General features: G+C 46.5%; 2 protein-coding genes across 6 annotated transcripts in view; one reads left to right on the top strand and one right to left on the bottom strand.

The window, feature by feature from the left end:
- Positions 1–4,929, top strand: part of MEGF11 (multiple EGF like domains 11) — a 349,752-nt gene extending 344,823 nt beyond the window's left edge. For all 5 annotated transcript variants that reach the window (XM_079954213.1, XM_079954211.1, XM_079954210.1 and 2 more), the window contains one exon: positions 2,272–4,929. In XM_079954213.1, the coding sequence (XP_079810339.1) occupies positions 2,272–2,432 (161 nt within the window). In that variant the 3' untranslated portion in view covers positions 2,433–4,929. The remainder of the gene's footprint in view (positions 1–2,271) is intronic.
- Positions 4,930–7,174: 2,245 nt separating this feature from the next.
- The window catches only part of RAB11A (RAB11A, member RAS oncogene family), a 29,673-nt gene continuing 9,859 nt past the window's right edge, over positions 7,175–26,988 (bottom strand). The window contains exons 2-5 of the mRNA XM_079954409.1: positions 22,600–22,795; positions 19,820–20,013; positions 16,283–16,363; positions 7,175–9,291 (exon numbers count right to left, since the gene is read on the bottom strand). Of these exons, the coding sequence (XP_079810535.1) occupies positions 9,152–9,291; positions 16,283–16,363; positions 19,820–20,013; positions 22,600–22,795 (611 nt within the window). The 3' untranslated portion in view covers positions 7,175–9,151. The remainder of the gene's footprint in view (positions 9,292–16,282; positions 16,364–19,819; positions 20,014–22,599; positions 22,796–26,988) is intronic.

Below are 26,988 nucleotides of genomic sequence, written 5' to 3'. Positions count from 1 at the left end.
GGCCTGTGTCACTTTCCACCTGCGTTCATTCCTAAGTCTGTTTGGTCCTGATTCTAAATTAATCTGCAATTAAATAATAATAATGATTCACCTGGGAATTGGTATAGGAAGAGCATGTTTCATCTCAGTGTATGCATTTTTAAACAGATTTGAGCCTAATGCATTTCGTACTTTGAGCTGAGAACTATATTGCAAACTCTGGGAAAGTTTGGAAGCCAAAGGATAGTTAAGTTCCGATTCAAACATCGGTTGTGTCAGTGTACACCAGAATTCACTAAAAGAGAATTCCTCCAGATTCCATAAATATTCGTAGCAGCTTGTGTGTGGCTTTTGCTCACGCACTTTCAGCTGGAGGCCCTGGAGGCACTAGAAACATGGTATATTTGGGTTTTTAGAGACAGGGGAGGGGGAGAAAAAATTGGGGTTCTGAGTAACCTGAGCTTTACATCCGTTACCACATTTGCTGTGTGTACATTTTTCTTAGAGATGGGTGTTTCTGTTAATTTTGGTTTTATTTTTCTAGACTTAAGTACATTTTGCCACACTTCTACATCAGTTTGAAATCTTTTTAAAGTCTTCAATTTTGCCAGCATTTTTGTGTGCATTTCTCCTAACATTTCTGTGATAAATTTCTTCTAAGATAATGCATGTGATATATTATTTTCTCTTTAACATTATTATTAATTTTCTTGCTTCAGGATTTTATTTTAGTATTTGCCCTAATCTGAGGAGACCCATTGAAAGTAATGGACCTTGCTCACTAGGTCCATTAATTTCAGTGGATATATTCTAATTCAGTTGGCTACAACCCAAAGCTTTAATACTAATGATCTCTGTTATGCTTTTATATTCTGTTTTCGTATGCCACTCTTGGGTATTCTCTGATTTTGGAGCAGTTAAATAAATATAAGCATATTTATGCTCACTTTCACCTACTGGTTTATTAGAGAAGTAAAACAAATAGAACAATTAACAACAATATCAGGGAAATAACAGACATCCACTTCCAATACTGGATAAATCAGAGGTACAGAATGAAATGTAAACAGTCAAAAAGAGGTAGCAAACGAGATCTACAAAAAATAAAGGTCAGAAATAAGTTTTTTTAATGTGATACAGTACGTATGGGAGCCCACAGAAAGTAACATATAAGCCCAATAGTGTGTAACTATCTCCAAATAAAGTCATACACAGTAGACACTAAATCTCTTAAACACAAAAATGCCACAAGATATATATAAAACATGTTTAAACCATTCATAGTGGTATTTTTCCATCTCTGTGGTGGAAAAGTTCAACGGGAGTCTGTGTGGTACTCTCTGGATGGTGCTGGATTACATCTCAACAGTCCTAAGAAGCATGGCCAATGCACAGGGGATGGTATGAGCTAAACATCTAGGCAGCGCTATGCCAGCTACCTGTGGGGGAAGAGAACAGACATTGATATGCTTTTACTGCCAAAGTAAACATAGAAAGAAGCTTTTGCTAAGGGAATAATTGTCTGAAGCAGCTCATGGTAGAGGTAGCCAATGTGTTGCCCTGCAGATGATGTTGGACTACAACTCCCATCCCTCTTGTCTGTAGGCCATACTGTCTGAGGCTGATGGGAGCTGGAGTCCAGTAACATCTGCAAGGCACCACATTAGCTACCCCAAAGCTTGGTAGCAGAGCCAAGGAGCCTTGGCTCATTACTAGAACAACCCATCCCAGAATTCCTTGCTTAGAGCTAACAATAATAATAATAATAATAATAATTTATTATTTGTACCCCGCCCATCTGGCTGGGTCTCCCCAGCCACTCTGGGCGGCTTCCATAAAAACCAAAAATACACTAAAATATCACAGATTAAAAACTTCCCTGAACAGGGCTGCCTTAAGATGTCTTCTGAATGTCAGGTAGTTATTTATTGCTTTGACATCTGCTGGAAGGGCATTCCACAGGGCGGGCGCCACTACCGAGAAGGCCCTCTGCCTGGTTCCCTGTAGCTTTGCTTCTCGCAATGAAGGAACCGCCAGAAGGCCCTCAGCGCTGGACCTCAGCGTCCCGGCAGAACGATGGGGGTGGAGACGCTTCTTCAGGTATACTGGGCCGAGGCCGTTTAGGGCTTTAAAGGTCAACACCAGCACTTTGAATTGTGCTTTGGAATGGATCATACTCGCGGTGTTTGCAGCGACATCTTTTGTCTTTAACGTCTTTCCCCGAGTCTTTTGTTTCTGAAGAGGCGGCTGCTTAGAGGAGGCTATTCAACGAGTCCCTGTTTGTCTTTGCAGAGCCCACCATCAGCGTCATCCAAGAGGCTCGTCTCCGCAATGCTGTCTACATCCAAAACCCATACGACATGCCCAGGAACAGTCACATCCCCTGTCACTATGACGTTCTCCCTGTAAGACACAGCCCAACGCATGGGACACTTTGGGACAAACAGTCTTAGAGGGCTGTGCGTGCTGCTGCTGCACTCATAAACTTCGTTCCCTGATGCAATGACCGAAGAGAAGACAATCCTTTCTGTTTTGTTCTGCTACATTCTGGATAAACAACAACACCACAATGCAAGGAACCCGAAGACAAGACTTGTATTGGGCCAACTTCCTTCTGCATGAAACACTTTCTTTTTACAAGACAGTTTTATACCGATCACAGGAGAAACCAAGAAAAACTGCTCTATGTACAAACTGGGAGGGGGGGGGAAGGCTCCCAGAAGCAGTTTCTCATGCAAGTCTAGTGTTGGACAAAGTGTATCTTACTGACTTGACTTTGCTTTTTAAATTGGAGGGGTGGGGGTGGAGGGGAGAAAGAGACAAAGATCCCTTGCTGTAAGTTCTTAGAGCTGTATGTACTATACTATCACTTGCTGAAAAAGAGGGGTTTAAAAGAAGAACTTTTAAAGACAAGATGGTAGAGGAGAAATAAGCTCTGCATCGAAGAACCACAGGAGGGAGCAGGGCTCAGGTTGCTTCTGCCATCCTGGCTAGAGAACGTGCTTGAGCTCTGCTTAGTTCCTCAGCGTTCGTTTTGAGTGTGCACTTGCTATTCTGCAACTGTGCGTGGAAGAACCAAACTATCTGGTGCTCATGCACTTCCCCTACTGCTTCAAAAATGCTTCTTGCTCGCAGCGGTGGAGAGTGCCAAAGAGGTGAATTTCAAGTAGAGAAGAAACGAGGGAACTCCCTTGAGGTGCTTCTGTTCTCACACTTCAGCATTCCACTATAAACAAGGTTCAGAGGCAGAGAGATACTCAGCCACATAAAGAAATGCCAGAGTTGGCAGAATAGGTGCAAACACAGGAAACTGTTCTATATTGTTTCAGAACATCTAGCTTGGTACAGTTGATGGTGACTGACTGCAGCTCTCTCCAGGGTTTCCGGAAAAGGTTTTACCAGCCTACCTGGGGATTGAACCTGGGAGTTTCTGTATGCCAAGCAGCTGCACTTAACACTGATCTACGCCCTCCCTTCAAGCCATGCCACCTAATACAGTCAAATCAACAACATGCAATTTCCAGATTTATTTATTTTTTACAGGCTCTCTCCCCACCAGGCAACTGCTCATTCTATAAACAGTATTTTGCTGCGGTGTTTCCTTTTGCACATGAGATGTGCCATCGCAGCAGACATAGAAATTGTCACTGTTCAAGACTTTCATTTTTTCCTGTAGATTGTTTTGAGCGTGACCTAATGTTGGGACTCAATGTATTATTATTATTTTTTAGGGCACGTGCAAAGAGAGGTTGCCAAGAGGAGGCTGCTTCACCAGGAAATACCAATTTAACAGTATTACAGTTAGGTAGGAACCAGATATGTGGGGAAAATGAAAGGAGTTTCTAGAAGAGGATTGAGTAAAACGACAGGCCCAGGAAGACTTGGGTCTGCGAGAATTCCCACACTCCAGCTAGCTGTATTTTCCCAAAGAGCATGGTGCTGCAGTAAGCCAACACTGCTTAATAAGGAACATGTGCATGCCAGGTGCGCAGTTACGTTATAAAACATGGCCATGGATGCTATTTATTTATAACACTGTTCCTAGGAACAGAGTGTGGAACGGCTGCAGCTCAGTGGTAAGAGTACTTGCTTCACATACAGAAAGTCCCGGGTTCAGTCCCTGGCATCTCCTGGTATGGCTGGAAATGTCCTCTGTCTGAAACTCTGGAGACCTGCTGCCAGCAAGTGTAGGCAATACTGAACTAGGTGGCCAATCATCTGACTCAGAACGTGGCAGCTTCTCACACCCTCATTCTGAGAGCTTCAAGCGAGTCCCCAGCTGGAGTAGTAATTTGAGAACAAATAGTTCTTGTTGTAGAAAGACAATTAGTGACCCACCACACTCATTTAGGAAGTCTTCCTGTAATAGCTAACAGGCTCCCCTTATGAAGACAATTGCTTCTGATTTTGGAGATGGGCAATGCTGACGAGATCCCTCTTTGTTGCCTTCAGTGTGTGAGCAAACTGTACGTTACCTGTCCATGGCTGTAGGTATGTGCTAGCATGGAAACAGTGGGAGAGCATCTGCTTGGGTTGCAAAATCCTAGGCTGAATCAGCAGCATCTCAGTCACCAGCAACTAGGAAATACCTCTCTGAAACCCTGCAAAACCAGGGACTTAGGTAGAAGGCAAATCCCTATGTTCCTAGTGCAAAAATGCAGGACAGAAGAATGCACTTCCTATTTGGTGAACACAGATGTACTGATCTTCTACAGGCAAAATGGAATGCCAGACTCTTTCTAAGCCAGGCCCAAATGCATTTGAGGAGGATGGAGTTGATGTTATTTGCACATAAGGGGTAAAGTTGCCAGGAAGAGCTGCAGCCTAAGCAAACACACCGTTCTCTTAAAACTGAAGCACCTTTTGTTTTCAGTGTTCCTGAATGCTTATCTTTGGAGCACAGTGGACAAAAACATCCCCTTTCATGCTGATTGGGCAGCTTGAGGATGCTGGAGACAGTGACCCTGCTCCAGAAATAGTAAGGGGTCTTTGACCCTCTGTGACCTCAGACCACTACACCACTGAGGTACAGGATCGGTTTCAGCCAAGTAGCAGACTTGGGTAGACTTGTTGCTGGATGTAAAGCTCAGCTGAGTCCATGCCAGACTTTAGCCCAAGAGTGGGGGACCTTATTGAGGCTGAGAAGTTTTCTGAGGGCCACAGGGCAGTAGTGGACATGGCCAGAGGCGAAAGTGTGTGGAGCAATGAATGTCAATGTTGCCTTTGTGCCATTGGCTAGATTCTGCTCTGTCATTCATCTGGACAAGCAAGAGGCATTACTCAAGTTCAAGGACACATCCTAGCCAAGCAATAATAATCTAGGTGGAAAGCAGGGGCACCAAGGGTTCTGGGCCCCGGTGAGAGTGCTAAAGGCCAGAGGCAGAGGCCTACATTTCGCCTGAGGTTCCCTACCCGTTCAGCCCATTGAACTGTTCAACATCCACCGGTAAGTTGAGATAACTAATGACAGCTTAATTCCTCTCTAGAAGCGGCGATGAAGTACTGAAGGCCTCTCTCTCCTAAAGCAGGGAGGGGGATATCTTACGAAACAAAGCAAGGATGTTCCCCAGGAAGGATGACAAGATTTATCCACAGCACAGGATGAAATGTAGTTATTTACCCGAATGCTGCATGTGTGCATGAGGGGTGGGGGTAGGGTGGGGGAGGCAAATGAGCCATTTTACTTTCCAGGAAAGCCTTATGCAGATGACGAAAAGTAGCAGAACCTTATTTTGTAGGGCCAGTGGGGATATATATTTTAATTACATGTATAGAAAGAAAAAAGTCTTACCTCAGAGTTAAGCGATGGGAAAAGTCCTCCATGAAGGCTTTTTTTCAGACAGGGTAACTTCCCAACTGTGTTCATGTCTCACTCGGAAGTTAACACATTTAACCCAGATGGAGCAAGGAAACCCGCTGCACAAATTTGGAGGGACCTCATCCTGCCTCTGCGCCGCATCCTGGATTGTAGCAACGCGCGTTGACTGGTGAAATTGTCCCCACCAGCGGTTTGGGCACAATGGAGGCCTAGATGGGGGAAGGGGGAAGGCAACCCAGTGCTACCCCATCAGAAGGTGCAAGCTTTCAGATCACACAACTCTCCCTCCAGTAGCCACATGTGTCATGTTGCTGCACAGTTGAGACTGCACCAGGTAGCTGAACGTCCTTTGGCTTTTAAAAAACTGGATGGTTAAACCAAATTGAGGGTTGGGGGGGAGGGAGAAGAATACTACTAAATCCAGCAGGAGACAGTGAAAAGCAAATCCAGTTCCACACACAAACACACACATATATATATACATATAAATATTATATATATATACATACATATATATATATAGCATTCCTTTAAAAAGGAATCTAGACACTGTAATGGCAATACTTTTTTTAAAGCAAGACACATTTGTAATATTTGTTGACCGTATGACGGTGGTCTACCTTGTAAAAAATAAACTGAATTTCTCTCAGCTGTGTACCTCTGTAACACAATCCTTTGTGAACCTTGCACTGTTGCTAAAGCTGTTGTCATTCATGAAAACCTTACTGTGTCAACTGGGAAAAACTGATTTGAGCCTCCCTTCAGTTATGTTTAAAAGCAAGTGAGAAGTATTTTGTTGGCAGTCATCAATCCAACAGATCTCACTCCTGGGAGGAAAGGAGAATTAAGAGCAGTGGCTAAGCTTTCACTTCACTCTCAAAACAAAAAAATAATAATTCTGTGCATGCACACTCAATCTCTGGAGAGATCTTGGCTTATGTACTGGGCCCCCAACAAGTCTGGCCAGCTGAATTTTCTCAGTCAGCCTTTTCTCGCTAGTGACTGTCAAAAACTTTCAGCACCTGCAAGAGAGTTTCAATGTGTTCAGTGGGAAGGAGCTTTTTGTTCAGTGCCTGACTTTCACCCTCCTTTGTGATCTTACATACAGACCCATAATGCATGACGATCCAAAACACACGTTTTCACACACACACACACACACACACACACACACACACTCACAATGTAGCATGCAAACTGAAATAGCAAACAGATTCAGATTTGCATCTCAAATTGATTTGCATAATTTATTCTGAGTAATATCTGCACTGCATATAACGTTCAAGTTAATCATCTTCATATACTTAAGTGCCATGTTTTAAATACCAGAATGCCCACAGCAGCATAATTCCAAAGAAGTCCACTCAACAACAGCTGAACAGTCCCCCTGTGATTCTTTTATTAGAATTCCAATAATGAATAATTTCAAATCAATCATAAAAAAAATATTTGAGGTACAGAATGTGCATACAGTACAAAGCAAATTTACAAAAAGATCGGGGGGGGGGGGTTGTGGAACAAAAGATCAACAACTACAGGAGAGAAAGACACAAACATGAAGGGACTACAGCAATGCCTTCTGTGCTCCTCACACGTCATGAGCACCGCAAGACCGACAGGCTGGCTGAGAGATTCAGCACTCTGTACGTGCCCTCGTGGGGGGTGGGAGCAGCAGGAAGGAAAGGACACCATATGGGTCTATGGCATCTTTGTGATAAGCCTCTTTCCTTCCTGTCCACTCCCCCCCTAACTATTTCCTGGAGCCATTTCCTCTTCTGGTTGCAAATGGGCTTTCCAAATACCACAGTATTCCATGCGTGCTTGTATGTGTAGATATAAAAAACACTGCTTGTTTGAACAGTGCTTTAGAAGTAGAACAGTGCTTTAGAAGTAGGGACATCCACAGTTGGCTTGAAAACTGCAAGAATCTAAGAACAAATCTTCTGGCATGTATTTCTGTATCTCTTCAGCAGGGCTCATGCGCATGGCCTGAGCTCTAAATAAATGAGGAAGGGCAAGGAGGAGGCCAAGCACACTCCCTGGCCAGTAACAGGGACGTGCAACAGAGGTCTCCTGCCAAAACTGCAGACTAGATTTAATCCCATCCTGTGCCTTGAGTGGTTGCTGGAATCAAACCCCGCTTTCACAAGGACTTGGGACTTAAAGAGGAGGTGGTGCAATGATGTCCCCATCCTGCAAATATTCTCCATGCCTTTTTGAGAATGACAGCAAGCATTGCTGCACAGACCAAGGTGCAAAATGGACCAGCGGCCCAGGGGTGCATGAGACGAAGTACTGCAAGCCATAGGCACTTGCAAGAAAAGCAGATGGGCTACTGAGCTACGACTTACTGCTTCTTCTACAGAAGGCACCCATCACCAACTCTTTGGGCCTTAAGACAAATGGTACTGCATTGGCTCAGTATAAATCTACACCCACCCTCCCCAACATGCAAAGCAACTAATCCCCCACTTGCTTGCACAAATATGATTATTTGAATGCTGTGACTGGATAAACATTTACCTCGCTCCAACTAGCCATCTTCATGAAGTGGCACTATTGGCTATTTGGGGGGACAGTAGGAAGGAGGAGTGAGCAGTTTCTTCTGGGAATGCTACGTACGTACAACTCTAATTCATTATATCAGCCTCCCCTAACCTGGTGATCCAGATGTTTTGAACTACAACCCCCATCAGCATTAGTTTTGGCTGGGGCTCATGGGAGATGTAGCCCCAAAACATCTGGAGGGCACCAGGTTGCTCAGAATGGGTGCACCCACCGATATAACTATAAGGAACTGAGAAAACTCAGCCTCCTGGGCCAGGATCCCTCCTCTTAGCAATAAATTAGTGTAGTTCCTGCGTACTGTTAACTGTGGGATACTGCTGGGAGCCACAGGATAAGCCACACAAGGTGCTCATTCGATGAGATGCAACATCTAATATTGAGGCTGAAAGGAGGCTTAAAAGGTTCCGTCAGACTCTCAGGAGTATCAGAATTGCAAAGACTTAAGCTGCAGCAATCTAGTTCTTTGCTGAATGAGCCAACCTGTTTGGAAAAGAGATCAGTCATGATTTTTTAAAAACTGCCCTGCCGGGACTAGCATTCTGATAATGCTGCAGCCACATGCAAACAAACTGATGATTTGTAATACTGAAATAAAGGGGAAGGGGAAGAGTTAAGACATGGAGAAATCCAAAGAGAATAAAAATAAGGTTTCAGGGAGAGGGAGAGGGAGAGGGAGAGAGAGAGAGAGAGAGAGAGAGAGAGAGAGAGAGAGGACAATGTGAACTCAGAATCTATTTCCATCTTAGACCTGGGGAAATATACACAGCTTTCAAGGAATGGAACCTGCTATATATTTTGACAACACTGCATCTTTGGTTTATTTTCCGTGGTCGGGGGGACGTGGATAGGGACCACATTGTTGCTTGGTGACATGTCGTTCTCGCGTCTGTCAGACATTTGCTTTTGAGACACGATGCGATAGATTTCTGAAAGAGGAGGAAAGGTGTCACTAACAGAGGCAGCACCTGCCCTATGGCTGAAGCCCCTCCATCCCTCCCATGGCAAGCTGGGCAGTCCTGGATTGCAACATGCTGCCACCTCCCCTCACTCCCAACTCTGACCATTTTTGTGGGCAAGCAACCCAACATTCCCCCTTGCAGAATTTGGGCATAACGTATGCAAGTTGTCACCAATTCAACTCGTGCAGTAATGAGTTCTCTCTTTTGTAGAATTTGGAATGTATTTTAAAGTGTGCTTTAAAAGCAAAAAACAAAAAGGGTTGGTAAAACCAAGTACTATAACAGTGACGGGAAGCTTGCAGCCCTCCAGATATGACCGGATTTCCATCAGCCCCTGCAGTCAACTTGGCCAATGGTCAGGGGATGATGGGCACTTGAGTCCAGCAACAGATGATGGGCTGCAGGTTTCGTACCCCGCACATCTGCTGCAGATAAGACTGCTTCCACTGAGCTTGGCTCCTGCAACTTTCACCTGGGACGGCACTCCTATTCAGCTGCCCCACAGGGAGTGAGAAGAAACAGGACCACTCTGTTGGCTGTGTCGAGACCCCCAGCTCAACAGGGATCCTCCTTTCCCTGAACCGTCACTTGGCAGTTGCCATGCCACCAACTGACAGCAGAAGGAGAGGAGAAAAGCAGGACAGCTCCATCGGCTCTGCTGAGATACGAGCTGTCACTGGTACCCAGTTGCCACCTATCAGCAGCCGTTCTATGAGGCTGCAGAACAGAGAAATAGATGAGAAAGCAGGGCCACTCCACTGGACTCACAGAGGAAACCAGCTGCCTTCAACTCCTCCTCTCCTTCCACTGCTTCCATCCCAGCTGGTCATTATGAGAACTTTGTAACCTAAAGGATGGGTGCCCAAGTCTGCTTGTTTTCCTCTTCCCTCCCCACCTCTTTCATTTTGTGTTGCGTCTTTTAAGATCGTTAGCCTGAGGCTCAAGACTGCTTTTATTATTGTTGCTGATCTGTAAACTGCTCTGGGAGCCTCTGGGGATAAAATACATTAAACAGAGTCATTTATTCCCTGGCCTATCTGCCAAAACATGCCTGCACTGAGGACATGGGGAACAAATTGTACACTGCAGCTTCTGTACAATCTGGCACTAGCTGCGATGGGTAGGATAAGGGGACAGAGAAACACTTCCCTGCCTCATTATTAGGTTTTGTAGTTTTCTGGATATACCCAGGTGTGAGGACATGGCTGGATAGCTAGTTTTAGAAACACATTTAAATAATTTGGTCAATGGAGTCTCTTCCCACCGTAAACTTGTAAACACTATAATAAATGCTCATTTCTAATAAGCTGTACTTGTCCACAGCTTCTTTCAATTAAAGTGGACACATAATTGGATTTGATCCGCTGAAGGGTTGCTTTCTAACATTCCACTGAGGATACTTTGCTGGTAGCTGAATAGTTTGTGCAGGAAAGACCCACTTGGTACTGCTATTCAGTGCCTTAGGCAAAATGAAGAGGAATCAGAGCTCAGTGGCAGAAGTTTGTATGCAGAAGGAAGGTTCCAGCTTCAATCCCTGGCTGATCTAATTGAAAAGAGATCTTGGGATAACAGTCGCTGTTAACTTTCACTGCAATTAATGTAGACACCACTTGGCTCGAAAGGCCAAGGGTCTAATATCAGGCAACTTCCTATGTCTGCTCATTTCCACACAGAGGAACTGAGCAAATATACAGTGATGGCAGGAAGCAGAGGATGTGCTGTTCCACACAGAGAACAAGTGCCTCCACAGTGATCTCAGCACCGAGGGGGCCAGGAAAATGTTGCTGCTAACAGAGATGAGCAGCCTCCCTTGTTCCTCCGCCTCTCAGCGACAGGACACGAAAGGTGGCCAGTTAAGGGTTGACTGCCAGGGGCCCAAGAAGACATCAATAGCTGTCTATCAGCAGGGCTGCTATGTGTCAGAATTCAGGGCCGGTCAGAGGTATGTGCCTATCTCTCCAGGCACCGGCTGAATTCTTTTGACCTCCCTCCGGCGACTCCCGGCAGTAAAAACACTCGAGGTCCGTTCCGGCGATTTTTCTCAGGCTGTGAGAAAAACACACCAACTGCTCTCCTCCTCCCTGCTCTCCAGCATATCCCCAGGGAGGGGAATCAGACTCAGACAGAAATGTATCTACATGTTTTATTCCTGTCTTCAGCAGTCATATAGAGAAAACATGTCTGCTCTGTTCAACAAACAGAGAGAAAACTCCAAACTCCACCCATGTACATCCTGTACAGGTCATATGACACACACACTGAGCTAACATCCGGTGCTCAGCACAGAATGGACTGCCCCTTTGTTTCCATGGCAACAGTCACATACTTCCTGTTTGGCTTTCCAGCCACAAGCAGCAGACTTGGCTGCTATAGCCTTTGCTTGCTGCTGCATTGCTGCTTTAGAATAACATACTCCCCCTAAAGTATCAATGCGTGCTGCGAGCAAAGCTTCATCCAGAGAAGAAAACAAACAGTTGTTATACTTATAACACTCCCCTGTTGTTTCAGTTCCACCCTTGGAACTACCCGCCACTGGTTTTACCAATGTACCTCTCTGGTTGTGTGACTTCCAAGGAATGAGTGCTTCTGCATTACCTTGGTTAACAACTCTCTGTTGTGCCTTTGTCTCTGACTCAGACACAGCTTCAATTTGACCTTGGTCGTTTACAACAGCAACACATGCAATAGCTTGGTTGGCAAAATCTTTTGAATACCTCTTGGGTGGTACACCCTTCGTTGCTCTTTCAGACCTACGTAAGAGGTGCTGCTCTCCCTTGCTTTCTGGTTCAGCCTCTGAACTCTCTGAAGAACCAGTACTAAGCTTAATCAGTGGTTCATCCTCCTCTTCTGAGGGTCTAGTCATTACGTGAGATTTCTTCTCAATGACTGTGACAACTGAGCTGTCTGAGCTATCGCTGTCATCATCAGTACTACTGAACTCAATAAGATCAAACTCATCATCATCATCATCAGAATCATCATCATCACCTGTGGGAAATGTGTGAACAATCACTCTCTCCTGTTCAGGAGCACTCTCTAGAAATTTTGTGAGAATCACCTTACCAGATTCAGACATAATTACTCTGTAGAGACCCTTTTCATAACCCACAAAAATGCCTCTGGCATTCTTTACTCCACCCGGAGCTTCTGTTCTCACATGAGACCCGAAAACCTTGAAATGGGCAACAGAAGGTTTTCTGTGGAACAGTTTCTCAAAAGGAGAACATCCTAGGTCTTTTGAAACCTTTCTCAACCACGTGTAACAATATGACATTAGCGACTCAGCCCAGTACTCATGTGGCAGATGTGAACTAAGCAATTGCGCTTCCATTCCCTTTTGCAATTCTTTGTTCACCCTAACACAGACACATCTCTTCCAAGCTTCTTCGGAAGCTGCAATTTTGTGTCTTATCCCTTTCTTCTTCAGGAACCTCTGGAAATCCTGTAAGAGAAAAATTGGCTTCTCATCTGTGCAAAGACAATCTATGTCAGCATCATGCATATTTTTAACCTTGTCACAAAACTCTTTAAACCTTTCTAAGGCTTCTTTCGGTCTCTCCAAAAGATAAATCCAGACAAAACCTGTAAAAGAATCAACACATATTAGGTAATACTTTGCATTGCCTCTAGATGGTGCTAAAGGACCAATCACATCAGCATACACCCGCTGAAATGCCTTGTCAACCCTCGAGGTGACCTGCTTGGCGTTCTTCTTGGCTACACCTGCAAAAGAGATCATGTTAGATTCACAAGAATTACATTCCATGTAATCACTTTGATCAAAAGTCAACAAATACAGTCCATCTTTCTCTTCGGCAGAAAGATACAACTCTCCATCTTTGTAGATCTCGCAGCGTTGATCATCATAGGACAGTTTTAGTCCCTTCTTGGCAATCTGCGAAACGCTGAGCAGATTGTACTTCAACTCTGGAACCAAATTAACATCGTTTATAGTCAAGTTCAGACTTTTAAGATACACAGTCCCAATTCCGGTGGCTTCCAGCTCTCGACCGTTGGCTTGTTGTACAACGAAGCTTTGCTTCTTAAATGACGAAAACAAGCCCCTGCGATGGGTCATGTGAACCGTCGCTCCCGTGTCTAAAACGAAGGAATTCCCCACTTGTGGTGTGGCTTTTAGGGACATCAAAGCCTTTGCAGGCTTCGCCTGTGACTTGGCATGACTTCTGCCTGACGCCTCAGACTTCGTGGAGCTTCCCTTGGCTCCTTTGTTCTGACGTGGCTTCCTGCAGTACCGCTGAAGATGCCCAGTCTGTCCACAATTGTGGCATTGGACAACGTTCAAAGCTACAGCATTTTCTCCAGTAGCAACAGCAGTGGGGGTGTTAGAACTCCGTTCTTCCCTCCCCCTGTCCTTGACTTCCAGGGCGGCAAGCCTGTCATGTTCACAAAGAACCACGGCAAAGACCCTGTCCGACGTTAGATCTTGCGCTGGGAGAGACCCCAGCTGACTGGCAACCGTTTTGTAAGTCCTATTCAGGCTGTTGATCACCATGAAGCAAAACACTTCCTCATCCAGATGGAAATTGCGTTCCACCATCTGCTGACGCAGAAATTTTATTTCCGTCAGGTGCGCTTGAACATCTCCATCAGGCGCAAGCCTCAGGTTAGTCAGCTTTTCAAAATACAGCAACGCTGAAGAACCTGCATCTCTCTGATGTGTCCTTCTCAGCGTGTCCCAAACATCTTTCGCGTGCTCTAAATCTTGTATATGGATAAGCTGCGAATCTGACACACACAGAATTATTGCCGTTCTGGCCTTCACATCCTGTGACTCCCAAGGACGCGTTGGTGCTGCAGGGATGGGGTTCTCAATCACCTCAAACAGTCTCTGATTCTGCAGCAGGGCCTTCATCTTAATAGACCAAGATGCATAATTGTCACTGGTCAAGAGGGTTGGAGAAGGCAGGCTTCCCCCCTTCTTGGCATCCATTTTGAGTCCTTGCATTGACTCTCAAACACAAGCCTCTAAAATCCAATAGCTGGCTTGTTTACACTCTGTGCACCTGGCAGCAATAACACTGGCCACTTGGAAAGTCCCTTTTCAACAGTTCCTTTGTAAGGGCGTAGTCAAAACACGAGCTTGACTTCCAGCCCTTATCTTGAAACTGGCCTGCGTTGCTAAGCAACCACATTCCTTTCCTTGGACAGGAAAAACCACAGGAATGTTTGGAATGCAGACTCTTCTCTCTCGGAGCTGTTTTTCCCAAACGTTGCTCCCATGAAGCAGAGAATGAATCAATCTGCATTCACACTCTTAAGCCCGAAAATCTCATACCTGGGCTCCGTAGCTTGGCTTTCAGCTTCTTCTGGTCAGCTTCTGGCTGCAGAGAATCAGCCTCCATCTCAGGCCTCCATGGAGAGGGATGAAAATAGCAGCTCTGCTCCTATTTCTGCAGACTTCCATGGATCGTAAGCAACCGTCAGCTGCTACCAATGTCAGAATTCAGGGCCGGTCAGAGGTATGTGCCTATCTCTCCAGGCACCGGCTGAATTCTTTTGACCTCCCTCCGGCGACTCCCGGCAGTAAAAACACTCGAGGTCCGTTCCGGCGATTTTTCTCAGGCTGTGAGAAAAACACACCAACTGCTCTCCTCCTCCCTGCTCTCCAGCATATCCCCAGGGAGGGGAATCAGACTCAGACAGAAATGTATCTACATGTTTTATTCCTGTCTTCAGCAGTCATATAGAGAAAACATGTCTGCTCTGTTCAACAAACAGAGAGAAAACTCCAAACTCCACCCATGTACATCCTGTACAGGTCATATGACACACACACTGAGCTAACATCCGGTGCTCAGCACAGAATGGACTGCCCCTTTGTTTCCATGGCAACAGTCACATACTTCCTGTTTGGCTTTCCAGCCACAAGCAGCAGACTTGGCTGCTATAGCCTTTGCTTGCTGCTGCATTGCTGCTTTAGAATAACACTATGTACTCCGTGTGCTTAAAGAAAATTCTGTGCCCAGGAAACCCCAGATGCTGTAAAAGAACTGGATTCTGCAACTAGTTTCAATTATGTTTCTTTTCAGGTGCTTGCTTACGCTGCATTATTTATCCTGCTTTTCTAGATATGGGACAGGCAAGGCTCTATTAACAGTGGTAGAGCACCTGCTTTGCATGCAGAAGGTCCCAGGTTCAATCCCTGGCACCTCAGGATAGGGCTGGGGACCCGAGAGAGCCTAAAACCCGAGAGAGCCTCTGCCAGTCAGTGCAGACAACAACACTGAGCTAGTTGGACCAAGGGTCAGACTCCGTATAAGGCAGCTTCCTCTGTTCCAAAGAAGTACCGCTCCTTAACTGCTGGAAATCAGTTATGGCTTCCACTGTTTTGGCAGGAGTTGCCCACCCCAGCCTTCCCCAAGCTGGTGCCCTCCGGGTGTTGTTGAGATGACAAGTCCCATTCTACTTGATCATTGGGCCACAGGGTTGATGGGGGCTGGAACCCTAAACATCTGAAGGGCAGCAGATTGGGCAATACCAGCCTGCACACTTCCAGACATGCCTATCAAGGGAGAGAACGCAAATTCTGGTGACAGGCCAGGGAAGGGGAGTGCTCAGAACAAAGTAAGATCTAGGGAAGAAGTGACGAACTTGCTTCAAAACGCAAGATTATCAAAAATGTTGCCACAGCAATCTTTCCCACCAAGTAGGCGCATAGCCAATCTTGCAAAGAAAAGACTCAGTCCTGGTGTAGGACTTTCCTGTAGAGCCTCTCTAATCTACACACATTATGTGCCCCAACAGGGAGGATCAATGAAGGCATGGAAGAAGATCCCAAAATCCTCCTCTGTTCCCTAGAGTAAAAAACAGCCATAAGGTACTGCCTCTGTGTTTGCCTCCAGCATTGAAGACTCTGAGGTTTCCCAATTCCCAGCTTAGAGGCTCCGTATTTCATTCTCGTGGCCCACACAGCTCTCCCACATCAGTGCCAAGTCACCTGTCAGAATGGTCTGGAAAGCAGCTTCCACATTCGTCGAGTCCAAAGCTGAAGTCTCAATAAAGGAAAGGCCGTTCTTTTCTGTGAGAAAGAGCAGGAAGTTGATTAGATCTGCCACTCCAGTGAAGAGGCCTGAATAAAAGGCTGCCTTGCTTCAAGCTCAAGGGCTTCACAGCTTCCCATCGCAGCCACAGAGACCAGGAGCCCAACTTCACACCCGTGTTTGTGCCTTTCACTGTGCTGCGTGTGGCCTCCCTAATGCTATGTCTCCCTCTTCCTCCAAAATGCTCCCCAAGCCTTGCTTTTCCCCATGTTTTCTGCCCTGCCAACTGCCATTTTCAAAACTTTGTACAAACTCAAAAACCTCAAATTACGAAAATATACTTTTGTCACAGTGCAAGCTGGTCCTCTTTATTAGCGAAACATGATCTTCCCAGTCTTGGATGAATGTCAGACCTAATGAGTATAGCAGCTCAAGCCCTGTGGGTCACAACATCAGTTGCTGAGACTAAAACTCCTTGCCTCCCCACAGCAGCTTATGTCTCCGCCTTTCCAGGGCTTCTTGCAAGCAATCAGAGTGCAGCTTGTTTTGCTCATCCTGTTTCATACCTCTCCTAGTTCTGGAGTCAGGGGGGTGGGGAGCCTGTTGCAGCAGGAGGGGGAGATCCCCTGGCTTCTTCAGTAGCCTGACTCATCGCTGCCTCTTGACCTCCCTCCTCCCACTCGCCTGCTTCAGCTTGCTCCTGATTCTGGACTTCTCTCTGCCACAGGCTCTCCCAACTCACTAAGCCCTGTTACCCCTTCAGCTTCCGACACCTCCTCTTCCGAGTCTTCTCCCTGTCCCAGCACCACTGCCCGGGCTCTGAACCATTTCCTTTGGTGGTTCCCGAGCTGGTTCCTCCCATCATTCCTCTGTCCCCAACCAGACCATGACAACTCTATTGTACTCAAGAAACATATATGAAACGAAATACACAAATAGGATACTAAGTACTGCACAATGGAAGACAGGTTGTGAACCTGTTTCGACTGTTAAGTCTTTTCCCATCCTGTCACAATAATCTTAACTCCTTGGGAACAGCAGCATGAAATGTTTGGCTGTCTCCCTCTCACACAGCACAGATCTTTTTTTTCATATGCTAGAGGTCAGGGTCAGCCTCTGTTAAGTGGCTTTACGAAGAACTTAGATGAGGGTGCTGTATAAAACAGTACTGAACCCCATGAATTTTGTGCGTATTTTAAAAAGCTTCTTCCATCACATGGCTTTCAAATACTCCTGAGAGAGAAGAAAGAATAAAGCTGGCTCAGGTTCAAGGTTTCTCTGTAGATCCTCTCTCGCTTCCTTAAGTGATTAGCAAAGTGTCACATGACCAAAGAGGAGGAAGTCTTGCAACCATCAGAAAATTGCACCTTAGCTGCAAGATATTTAATGACTCCCAGGGAAGAGGAGGGGAGCCGGTTCTCTGGGACTGAGGCCATGAAAACCAGCTGCCAACTTTCCCCTCCTCCTGAAAAATTCCTCTCTGAACTGCATGTGGCATAATTCAAGCATTTTTAATCATGATTAGTGCAGAGGACTCAAAGCCACATTCCAGAGTGGAATGAACTTATCCTGAAAACCAACCAGATTTATGAACAAGTCAATGTCTTGAGGTCACAGCAGATGCCTCCACATTGTTAATTGCTCCTAGCCTTGGGGGAGTGAGGGTGAAGGGAGAGAGGAGGGGGCACTCTCATTTAATTAAAGAAGAGGCCAAGATGCTGCTTAGACTGCTCGCTGCCCCTGCCTCACATTCCTACAAGTTACACACAAACATAAAAATCCACAGATGACATCTATCAAAGGAAAACGGATGTCAGGAACTCACAAACTCGGCTGGTACCAGTCACCGTTGCCGGGCAGCCCAAATCCAATACCCAGGAGACAGTGAGTGGGATGGGGTGCAAAGTGGTCATGCAAAACTCCAAAGCTATTGCTTCCTGCTTCTAACTAGAGGACATCTAGAAGCAGGAACATGGAAGAAGATAGGAAGCTGCCCAATACCCAAGGGCAATGGGTACCTGATTGTTGCTGCCATGAGTGCTGGAAGGAAGACCTGCTCCCTGCTGCAAGGCTTTGGCCTAGGAGGCAGGGGCCAGACTCACCCTGAACAGCTAAAAGGCTCCTGGGAGGCCACTGGGACATTGCTGGAACAACACTTGGGTTGGGGCAACAGGCTAAAATGTTTTAAATGGTTCCAATTCTGGTTCCTCTGTTTCATTTTTGTCAGGTTGGTGTTGGTTAAATGTTTAGTTGGGGTTGGTGGTTACTTTAATTTGGGTATAACTGTAAACTGTTTGTTGTTATTATTATTGTTGTCATTGGTTTTTATTGATTTATTGGTTTGTTTGTTGCTTGTATGGGATTTTTTTTTTTTAATATTTGATGTTTTGTTTTGTTGTAAGCCAGAGTGGCTGGGGAAACCCAGCCAGATGGGTGGGATATAAACAAATTATTATTATTATTATTATTATTATTATTATGCTCTAAGCTCCCTGCCAGTTCTGCTACTCTTTGTCTATGGACTGGACCTTGGGCCTCTTGTATGAAAAGCACATCTTCATGACTAAGCTTTGCACAGGACAGGCTGAGGAGGAAAGGTACTTCAGATAGTTTGACTTAAGAGCAGCAAGTACTGACATGACCTGGGAGACCAGAGTTGAAATCTGACTGGGTGACCTTGGACCAGTCACTCGCTCTCAGTCTAATCTACCTCACAGGATTGCTGTGGGCATTAATTAAGGAGGAGGAGGAAAACTATGTGTGCCATTTTGAGCTTCTTGGAGAAAAGGTGGGATAACAATGCAATAAATAAATTTTAGACAAACATTATCCTGCCAAGATGGAGATTATCCTGTAAAAGATACACATGGAAAGAAGTTGTAGGGTATGGTTGAAAGGTGCATAAGGACACCTCCTTGCAGGTCTCAGCCTGGCCAGATAACCCTGGATTCAATGATGGCGGGGGCAGGAAATAAATGAAAGCAAGAACCATCCAGACTTCTAACATACCAAGGAGACTGCATCACTTTCCTCTTCCCACACTGATGCCTAGGAGCTGATGACCCAACAATTAGCAAGTGGCAGATGGAAGAAGCGACAAAATCTCTGGAACCTCAATAACCGCTTCCCACCACACACAGTTATAGAGAAATGCCTCTGAGTCACCTGTTCCAGCAGAGAAGTGACCATGATGCAGGACAGGGCCTTTTCAGTTGTGGCACCCGACTCTAGAATGCCCTCCCCGAGGAGGCTAGTCTGGTGCAGAGGCTGGAGCCTCTTGGGCTCCAAGTGACAAGCTCCGTTTCCACATTTCAAAAAACTTGGGAAGTTTTACAAAGTTTCAAACTGGCTCTGCTGCTGTTGTTTTAGTATTGCTTTCCATTTATTGTTAGCTTTGAATTTTCGGCAGCTGCTCCAAGAGGCTTAGCAAGAAAAGCAGAAACTGAACAAAACAAAACAAAGAAGTATTCCAGCGGCAACATGCTGCAACTAACCTGCAAAGGCTCGGGCCTCATCCGTCGGAACAGCCCTCAGGTGGCGCAAGTCACTCTTGTTGCCCACCAGCATGATGACGATGTTGCTGTCGGCGTGGTCTCGCAGCTCCTTCAGCCACCGCTCCACGTTTTCATAGGTGAGGTGCTTGGCGATGTCATAAACCAGCAAGGCCCCCACGGCACCTCGGTAATAGCTGCAGGCAGAAGCACACAACCCACGTGAGCCCACAGCAAGCAGCCAGCAAGCACAAAAGCGGGCAGGGGAAGGAAAGCTCAGACCTCGCCAGGCTGCCCAGTGGGGCATCACGACACTCTCCAGAGAGCCAGTGTGCTGCAGTGGTTAAGAGGGCTGGGTCCTAGGACCTGGGAAACCAGGGTTCAAACCCTTACTCAGCCAGGAAGCTCACTGGGTGACCTGGACCAGTCACTCACTCTCAGGACCTCGCAGGGTTGATGTGAGGATAAAATTGAGATGGCGAGAACTATGCAGGCCACTTTGAGCTCCTTGGAGGAAAGATGGGATATAAATCAATACATACATTTTAAAAATTGGCTCCACTTCGTACAGGCTGCATGTGTGCCAACTGCCCCAGGACCACCCCAGCCCTCCCCTAACCTGGGGGCTTCCAGATGCTCTGGGCTACCAACTCGCATCATCCTTGACCAGATGTCAGGCTGGCCGGGATTCCTTTATGATGTAAAGTTGCTGGATATTTTAATTTTACCAACTGGTGAGAATTAAAGGTAAAGGGACCCCTGACCATTAGGTCCAGTCGTGGCCGACTCTGAGGTTGCGGCGCTCATCTCGCTTTATTGGCCGAGGGAGACAGTGTACAGCTTCCAGGTCATGTGGTCAGCATGACTAAGCCGCTTCTGGCGAACCAGAGCAGCGCACGGAAACGCCGTTTACCTTCCTGCCGGAGCGGTACCTATTTATCTACTTGCACTCTGACGTGCTTTCGAACTGCTAGGTTGGCAGGAGCAGGGACCAAGCAATGGGAGCTCACCCCGTCACGGGGATTTGAACTGCCAACCTTCTGATTGGCAAGTCCTAGGCTCTGTGGTTTAACCCACAGCGCCACTCGTGTCCCGCAACTGGTGAGGATTAAAAGGTAAAGGTAAAGGTACCCCTGCCCGTACGGGCCAGTCTTGACAGACTCTGGGGTTGTACGCCCATCTCACTTAAGAGGCCAGGGGCCAGCGCTGTCCGGAGACACTTCCGGGTCACGTGGCCAGCGTGACATCGCTGCTCTGGCGAGCCAGAGCCGCACACGGAAACGCCGTTTACCTTCCCGCTGGTAAGCGGTCCCTATTTATCTACTTGCACCCGGAGGTGCTTTCGAACTGCTAGGTTGGCAGGCGCTGGGACCGAGCAGCGGGAGCGCACCCCGCCGCAGGGATTCGAACCGCCGACCTTTCGATCGGCAAGCCCTAGGCGCTGAGGCTTTAACCCACAGCGCCACCTGTAAGTCCCTAAGGATTAGCTGCCCTTAAAACACTGGTGTATTGCTGGGAAACCCAGCCAGATGGGAGGGGTAGAAATAATAAATTATTATTATTATTATTATATATTATCAACATAACAGTACATGGCCAAAGCGCAATGTTTGGCTGGTGATACATCGCCAGCCCTAGTCAGGGACAGAGTACGCACTGCCTTCGCCCACGTGGGAAGTTGCTTGTGCTGAATTTACACTGCTTCTTACGTGAACTGCTCTGAAAACAAGCATATATGTGGAAAATGCAGCAGATAAATAAACTGACTATGGTGAAATTGACTAGGATGGGAGTTGGTGCCCAAAACATCTGGCGGACATGAGGGTGGGAGGGGCTGGCACAGCCTCTTGCCCAATGCATAATTTGGCCTTCTGATAACCCCAAGTTATTTCCAGTTTTTCATCCTGTCGTGACTTGGTTTTATAAGTCGCCCTGTTACAGTCATTTACAGAGAGAGAAGTAAATGTGATTATATGCATCATCACTACAGTTGACCTAAAATAAAAAAGGGGTTAAATCTCTTCCAACAGCAGCTGCTGGAAAAAACACATCCCTAGCTGGCCTGAATTTGGAGCCAGTTTTGGACTCAGTTATCCTCAGTTTGGACTCAATTTTGGACTCAGTTATCCTACAGCAGGGATGGAGAACCTCCAGCCCATGGGCCTACTCGGGCCTAGTCAGGCCTGCCAAGTCTCTCCCCATTTTGGCCAAGCCACGCTCATCTGCCTCCATCATATATGAAGCCACGTACAGGGCAGATGAGGGAGGGACTTGGCTAAAAGGACCCTCTCATAGGGCGGTTTTGGGCAGCCCTTTCAGAGGGGCTGCTTTTTCGGATCCTCATAAGCATTGCTCAAAGTGCTGCGCAAAACAGCAGACAGAAAAGGTCACCTGATGTCATCGTAAAGTCAGGTGATTTGACAGGTGGATGGTGGCTCTGCCTGCCAGGTGGAGGCAGATATCAATCTGGCCTGCCAGGCTAGAAGGCTATTGATTTTCAGCTGGTGGGTCACATGATTCCTATATCACAGGGAATTGGACTAGCTGGCCATTTGAGTCCTTCCAACGCTACAATTCTATGAACATTGAAGACTAGCAACTTAAAGAATGCGATGGGATTATTGAATGCTGTTCAATCTGAAAAGCAGTCTTTTTTTTATGCAAACACGATGTCCGCAAGGACCATCACATAGAAGACACACACACACTTGCAGTGCTCCTGCGTCCTGTTCCCATAAACTCCCCCACAATCCCCGGGAAGGCTCTGGCGCTGGTCCACTTACGCCGACGTGATCGCCCTGTATCGCTCCTGCCCTGCCGTGTCCCAAATCTGAGCCTTTATTGTCTTGCCGTCCACTTGGATGCTCCGTGTGGCAAACTCCACGCCAATGGTGCTTTTGCTTTCCAGGTTGAACTCGTTGCGGGTGAAGCGGGAGAGGAGGTTGCTCTTGCCGACTCCGGAGTCTCCAATGAGAACAACTGGGAAGGGAAGAAAGGGAGGAGACTCAGAGAGGAACCCAACACACTCTCTGCTCTGACACTCTGATTCACCTGGCCCTCTGTGTGGAGAAACTGCCCAGGTAAACATTTAAGGGAACCAGGCGAAGGCGGGGGGGGGGGGTTGTTACCAGAGGAAAATTACATTTTTAAGCTTCACATACTCATACTCATACACACAAACAATCAAAATACTGACGCTTAAACTAAATGCACAAAGAAAGCAGAGGCTAAATGTGATCCTGAAATGTATCGTTCCTAATTAATCAAACATTGCTCATCTCTACATCTCCTGCATCAGCTGAAGGTTAGACTGGATGGCCTTTGAAGCCCCCTTTCACCTCTATTGGCTTTTGCTCATCCACCATGCTGCCTTCTCAGGTCTCTATGTAGTTCTTATTGACAGTCACAATATCCCCAACTGCATAAAGCTAGAATGTTACCTTTCTTTCAGCTGCTGTTTTAGCTGCTGTTAACATTGTAATACCAAAGTTCTTGTTACTCAATAAAATTAACTGTTAGATCTGGCTCCACCCAGGCGGCAACTGCAGAGAGCTCGCTTCTTTTCTCCCTGCCAGAAAGGCTACTCTGCTCCAGGTGCTCTGCAGCTGGGACTGCAGAGCTGAAGAGAAGGGCCATAGTTCAGTGACACCTGCTCTGCTTGCAGGTCACAGGTTCGATCCCCAGCAGCATCTCCAGGTAGGGCTGGGAGAGATGCCTTGCCTGAAATTCTGGAAAGCTACTGACAGTCAGTGTGGACAATACTGAGCTAGATGGACTTGGAAAAAGGCAGCTTCCCATCTTCCTACACTCTGGCCTTTGCCTTTTTCTGGCCAAAGAAAAAGGGGACTCTGGAATGTGTGTGTGTTTGTGTGTACATGCCAGCCAGCTTTTATATTACCACAAGCTGTTAATCAGCGACCTTGAGAACCATACAATTGCAAGCTAGGATGTAAATCTTCAATTTTTTCTGGCTCCCTCTCGCATCCCATTTTATCTGAAAATATACACCTATGTTTACATGGTTACCATCTGAATGCTCATTTTGGTCTATGCATGCCAGAAAAGGATCCAAAGCAGAGTCTCATTCTTTTATAGGTCAAACCAAAGACTCTCCATCTGCATCACTTAAGAAGGGGGGGGGGGTGGTCAGCTTGATCCAGAAAACTAACATGACCCGGGTATTTATCCTGCAGCAATCAATGGCTTCATCCTTCCAAGACTGGCATATTTGCTTCTCAATCCTTTCCTACACTCTGAAATTACGATAAAACAATCACATCTGGGATTTCACCTTAATTAATTACTGCACAAATCTCACTGTGCGGACAAAAACAACCAGCCCTTTTTGTCGGCTCTCCCCTTTCAGCTGATTCAGCAAAGCAGGAGCCAAACTACAAAAAAACAACAGGAAGAGGCTTGTTAACTATTCATGCCCATCAGGAGTTTGATGCCAGACTAAAAGGCATCAAACCTTCCCCAACCTGGTGCCCTCCTGATATTTTGTTTGAACTACAACTGGCTGGGGCTGATAGAAGTTGTAGTCTAAAATATCTGGAAGGCACCATTTTGGGAAGATTCAGCTTCAGGGGTTTCTCTGTTAATTCAGAGTAAGCCCATCAGAGCTAGCACTCTCTGACACACACACCAGAAATTAAATCCTATCACAAGGTGTTGTTATCCAACCAAAGTCAGGCAAAAGAGAAACTGTGAAGTCCAAAAGATAACCTGGCATTTAGATGCTTCCTTTTTTTGCACAGAAAAATCCCTAAAGTTTTTCTCATGACCACTGAAGCCACATCTCAGCAACTCGCCAACTATACTTGTCTACTCAAGCGGGACCTGCAAACCTCCCATTTCTGCTTCCTGTGCCTGGGACCGTGAAAGGTTGTGCATGGAGATGGGGGTTAAAATACTGACCAACCCACCATACATAGACACTGGTTCAGTGTTTATGTGTCCCCTGCCCTGCCAAGGTCAACAAGTGCATTTCATGGCTGAGTGGAGATTTGAACCGCAATCTCCCTGCTCCTAGTCAAGCACGAAGCACCCTAACCACTATACCACCCTTAACAAGCTGGTGGGTGGCATTCACCTTGGGAAGGCAGTTTTCAACCCTTTATTGCTCCTACAAAGTGGACGCTGAGGGAGGGAGGATGTTAGTGAAAGTTGGGTGGCTCTTAACCCAAACCTATGCCATAACATCACAATTCTGCAGGCCAAGCTGGGAAATGTTAAGTGGGTGCAAATTCAGAAGAGCTGTCTGAGACACATTTTTCTCCTTTTCTGTGTTTGTTAATATTATGAAATTCATTTTTTTAAAAAAAATGTTAGAGAAGAGCTGTCTGAGTATTTTAAGAAAACATTTTATGTCTTTTCTTTGGTATCATGGCCCTTGCTTCCAATTTGAGTTTCACTGTTATGTTTAATGCATGATTTAACTTCCTCGAGCAGGTGACAGGAATTTCCAGGGTGCTGTTTGCTTCCAGGGATGCGAAATTAGGCCCTTTGCAGCAGCCAAGGGACAGCAAGGGCAGGTAGAGATTTGGTTGGGCATCATCTCACTGGTAAAGAGAGGGAGGACTCTACAGAAGGCTTTGGAATGCAAAGATGCCAGCAAGTAAAAATAAAAAACCTAAACCAATGATATGGCTAGAACTTATCCAAGGACACTGATAAGACAAGCCACATGTGAAAGCTCCTGTTCATAAAAGGAAAGGAAACCAGCTTCCCCAAAGGAGAGTGTAAAAAGCATATGAGAAGGTTTACAGCATTTCTAGGTGCACAACTCACAGGACTTGCGGAAGCCCTGAAAGCCAGACTAACCAGATTACCCAGTCCTTGTGGTTTTTATTTGTTAACAATAAAGCTGGAGAAAGCAAAGAGTCCAGGGTACACTGGTAATCAGCTTGCCTCAGCAACACCCAAGGACAAGCAGGGAAGAGACAAACTGAATTACCTCACCTCAGCACAGTCAGGTGGCTCAAAGCTCTGCAAATACAAGCAGCTACATCAGCCCCAATGTGTGCAGCACCTCGCCTCTTCTACGCAAACTTTCTCCAACTCCAAAACATCTGCAGAAGACAACTTGTCCGGAGTTTTGGGCTGGGCTGCCATCAGTATTTGTTGATGGACGGCCACCCGGACTCGGCCCCAGACACACTGATCAGATGCTTGGAGGCTGTGGCTGGATGGTTACGTGGGAGCCGGCTGAAGTTAAATCCTTCGAAGACAGAGGTCCTCTGGCTGGGACGGGACGACATGGGACTGAGGGGGCAACTCCCATCTCTTGCGGGGGTGCAATTAGTGCCAGCACCGTCCGTTAAGAGTTTGGGTGTAATCTTCGATACCTCCCTCTCCATGGAGGCGCAGATTGCAGCTACAACAAAGGCGGCATTTTTTCATCTCCGCCAAGCTAAGCAGTTGGCTCCTTACCTCTCTCGCCCTGACCTAGCCACTGTGATCCACGCGACGGTCACCTCCAGACTGGATTATTGTAACTCGCTCTACGTGGGGCTGCCCTTGAGACTGACCCAGAAACTCCAGCGGGTGCAGAATGCCGCAGCGAGACTCCTTACGGGGTCTTCGCTTAGAGATCACATTCATCCGGTGCTATACCAGCTGCACTGGCTCCCGGTGGAGTACAGGATCAGGTTTAAGGTGCTGGTTTTAACCTTCAAAGCCCTATACGGCCTAGGGCCCTCGTACCTACGGGACCGCCTCTCCTGGTATGCCCCACAGAGGAACTTACGATCTTCAAATAAAAACACCTTGAGGGTCCCAGGCCTCAGAGAGGTTAGGCTGGCCTCAACTAGAGCCAGGGCTTTTTCGGCTGCGGCTCCAACCTGGTGGAACGCTCTGTCACAAGAGACAAGGGCCCTGCAGGACTTGACATCTTTCCGCAGGGCCTGCAAGACAGAGCTGTTCCACCTGGCATTTGGTCAGGGCGCAGCCTGACCCCCTCCTCTGGCAATCTTTACAAAGCTTTAGTTTATGGTTGCCATCAATTTTGATTTTAATTCATTTTTATAATGTTTTATAATGTCATACTGTTTTAATGTTGTTAGCCGCCCTGAGCCCGGCTTCGGCTGGGGAGGGCGGGATATAAATAAAATTTATTATTATTTATTATTATTATTAACTCTCCGATTGGCAAAGCCATGCTGGCTGGAGCT

The sequence above is a fragment of the Podarcis cretensis genome (genome assembly GCF_951804945.1).
Source record: "Podarcis cretensis genome assembly, chromosome: 14".
In the NCBI taxonomy this organism is placed as follows: Eukaryota; Metazoa; Chordata; class Lepidosauria; order Squamata; family Lacertidae; genus Podarcis; species Podarcis cretensis.
The sequence above is the reverse complement of the archived record's forward strand: the minus strand, read 5'-3'. Positions and strand labels throughout refer to the sequence as shown.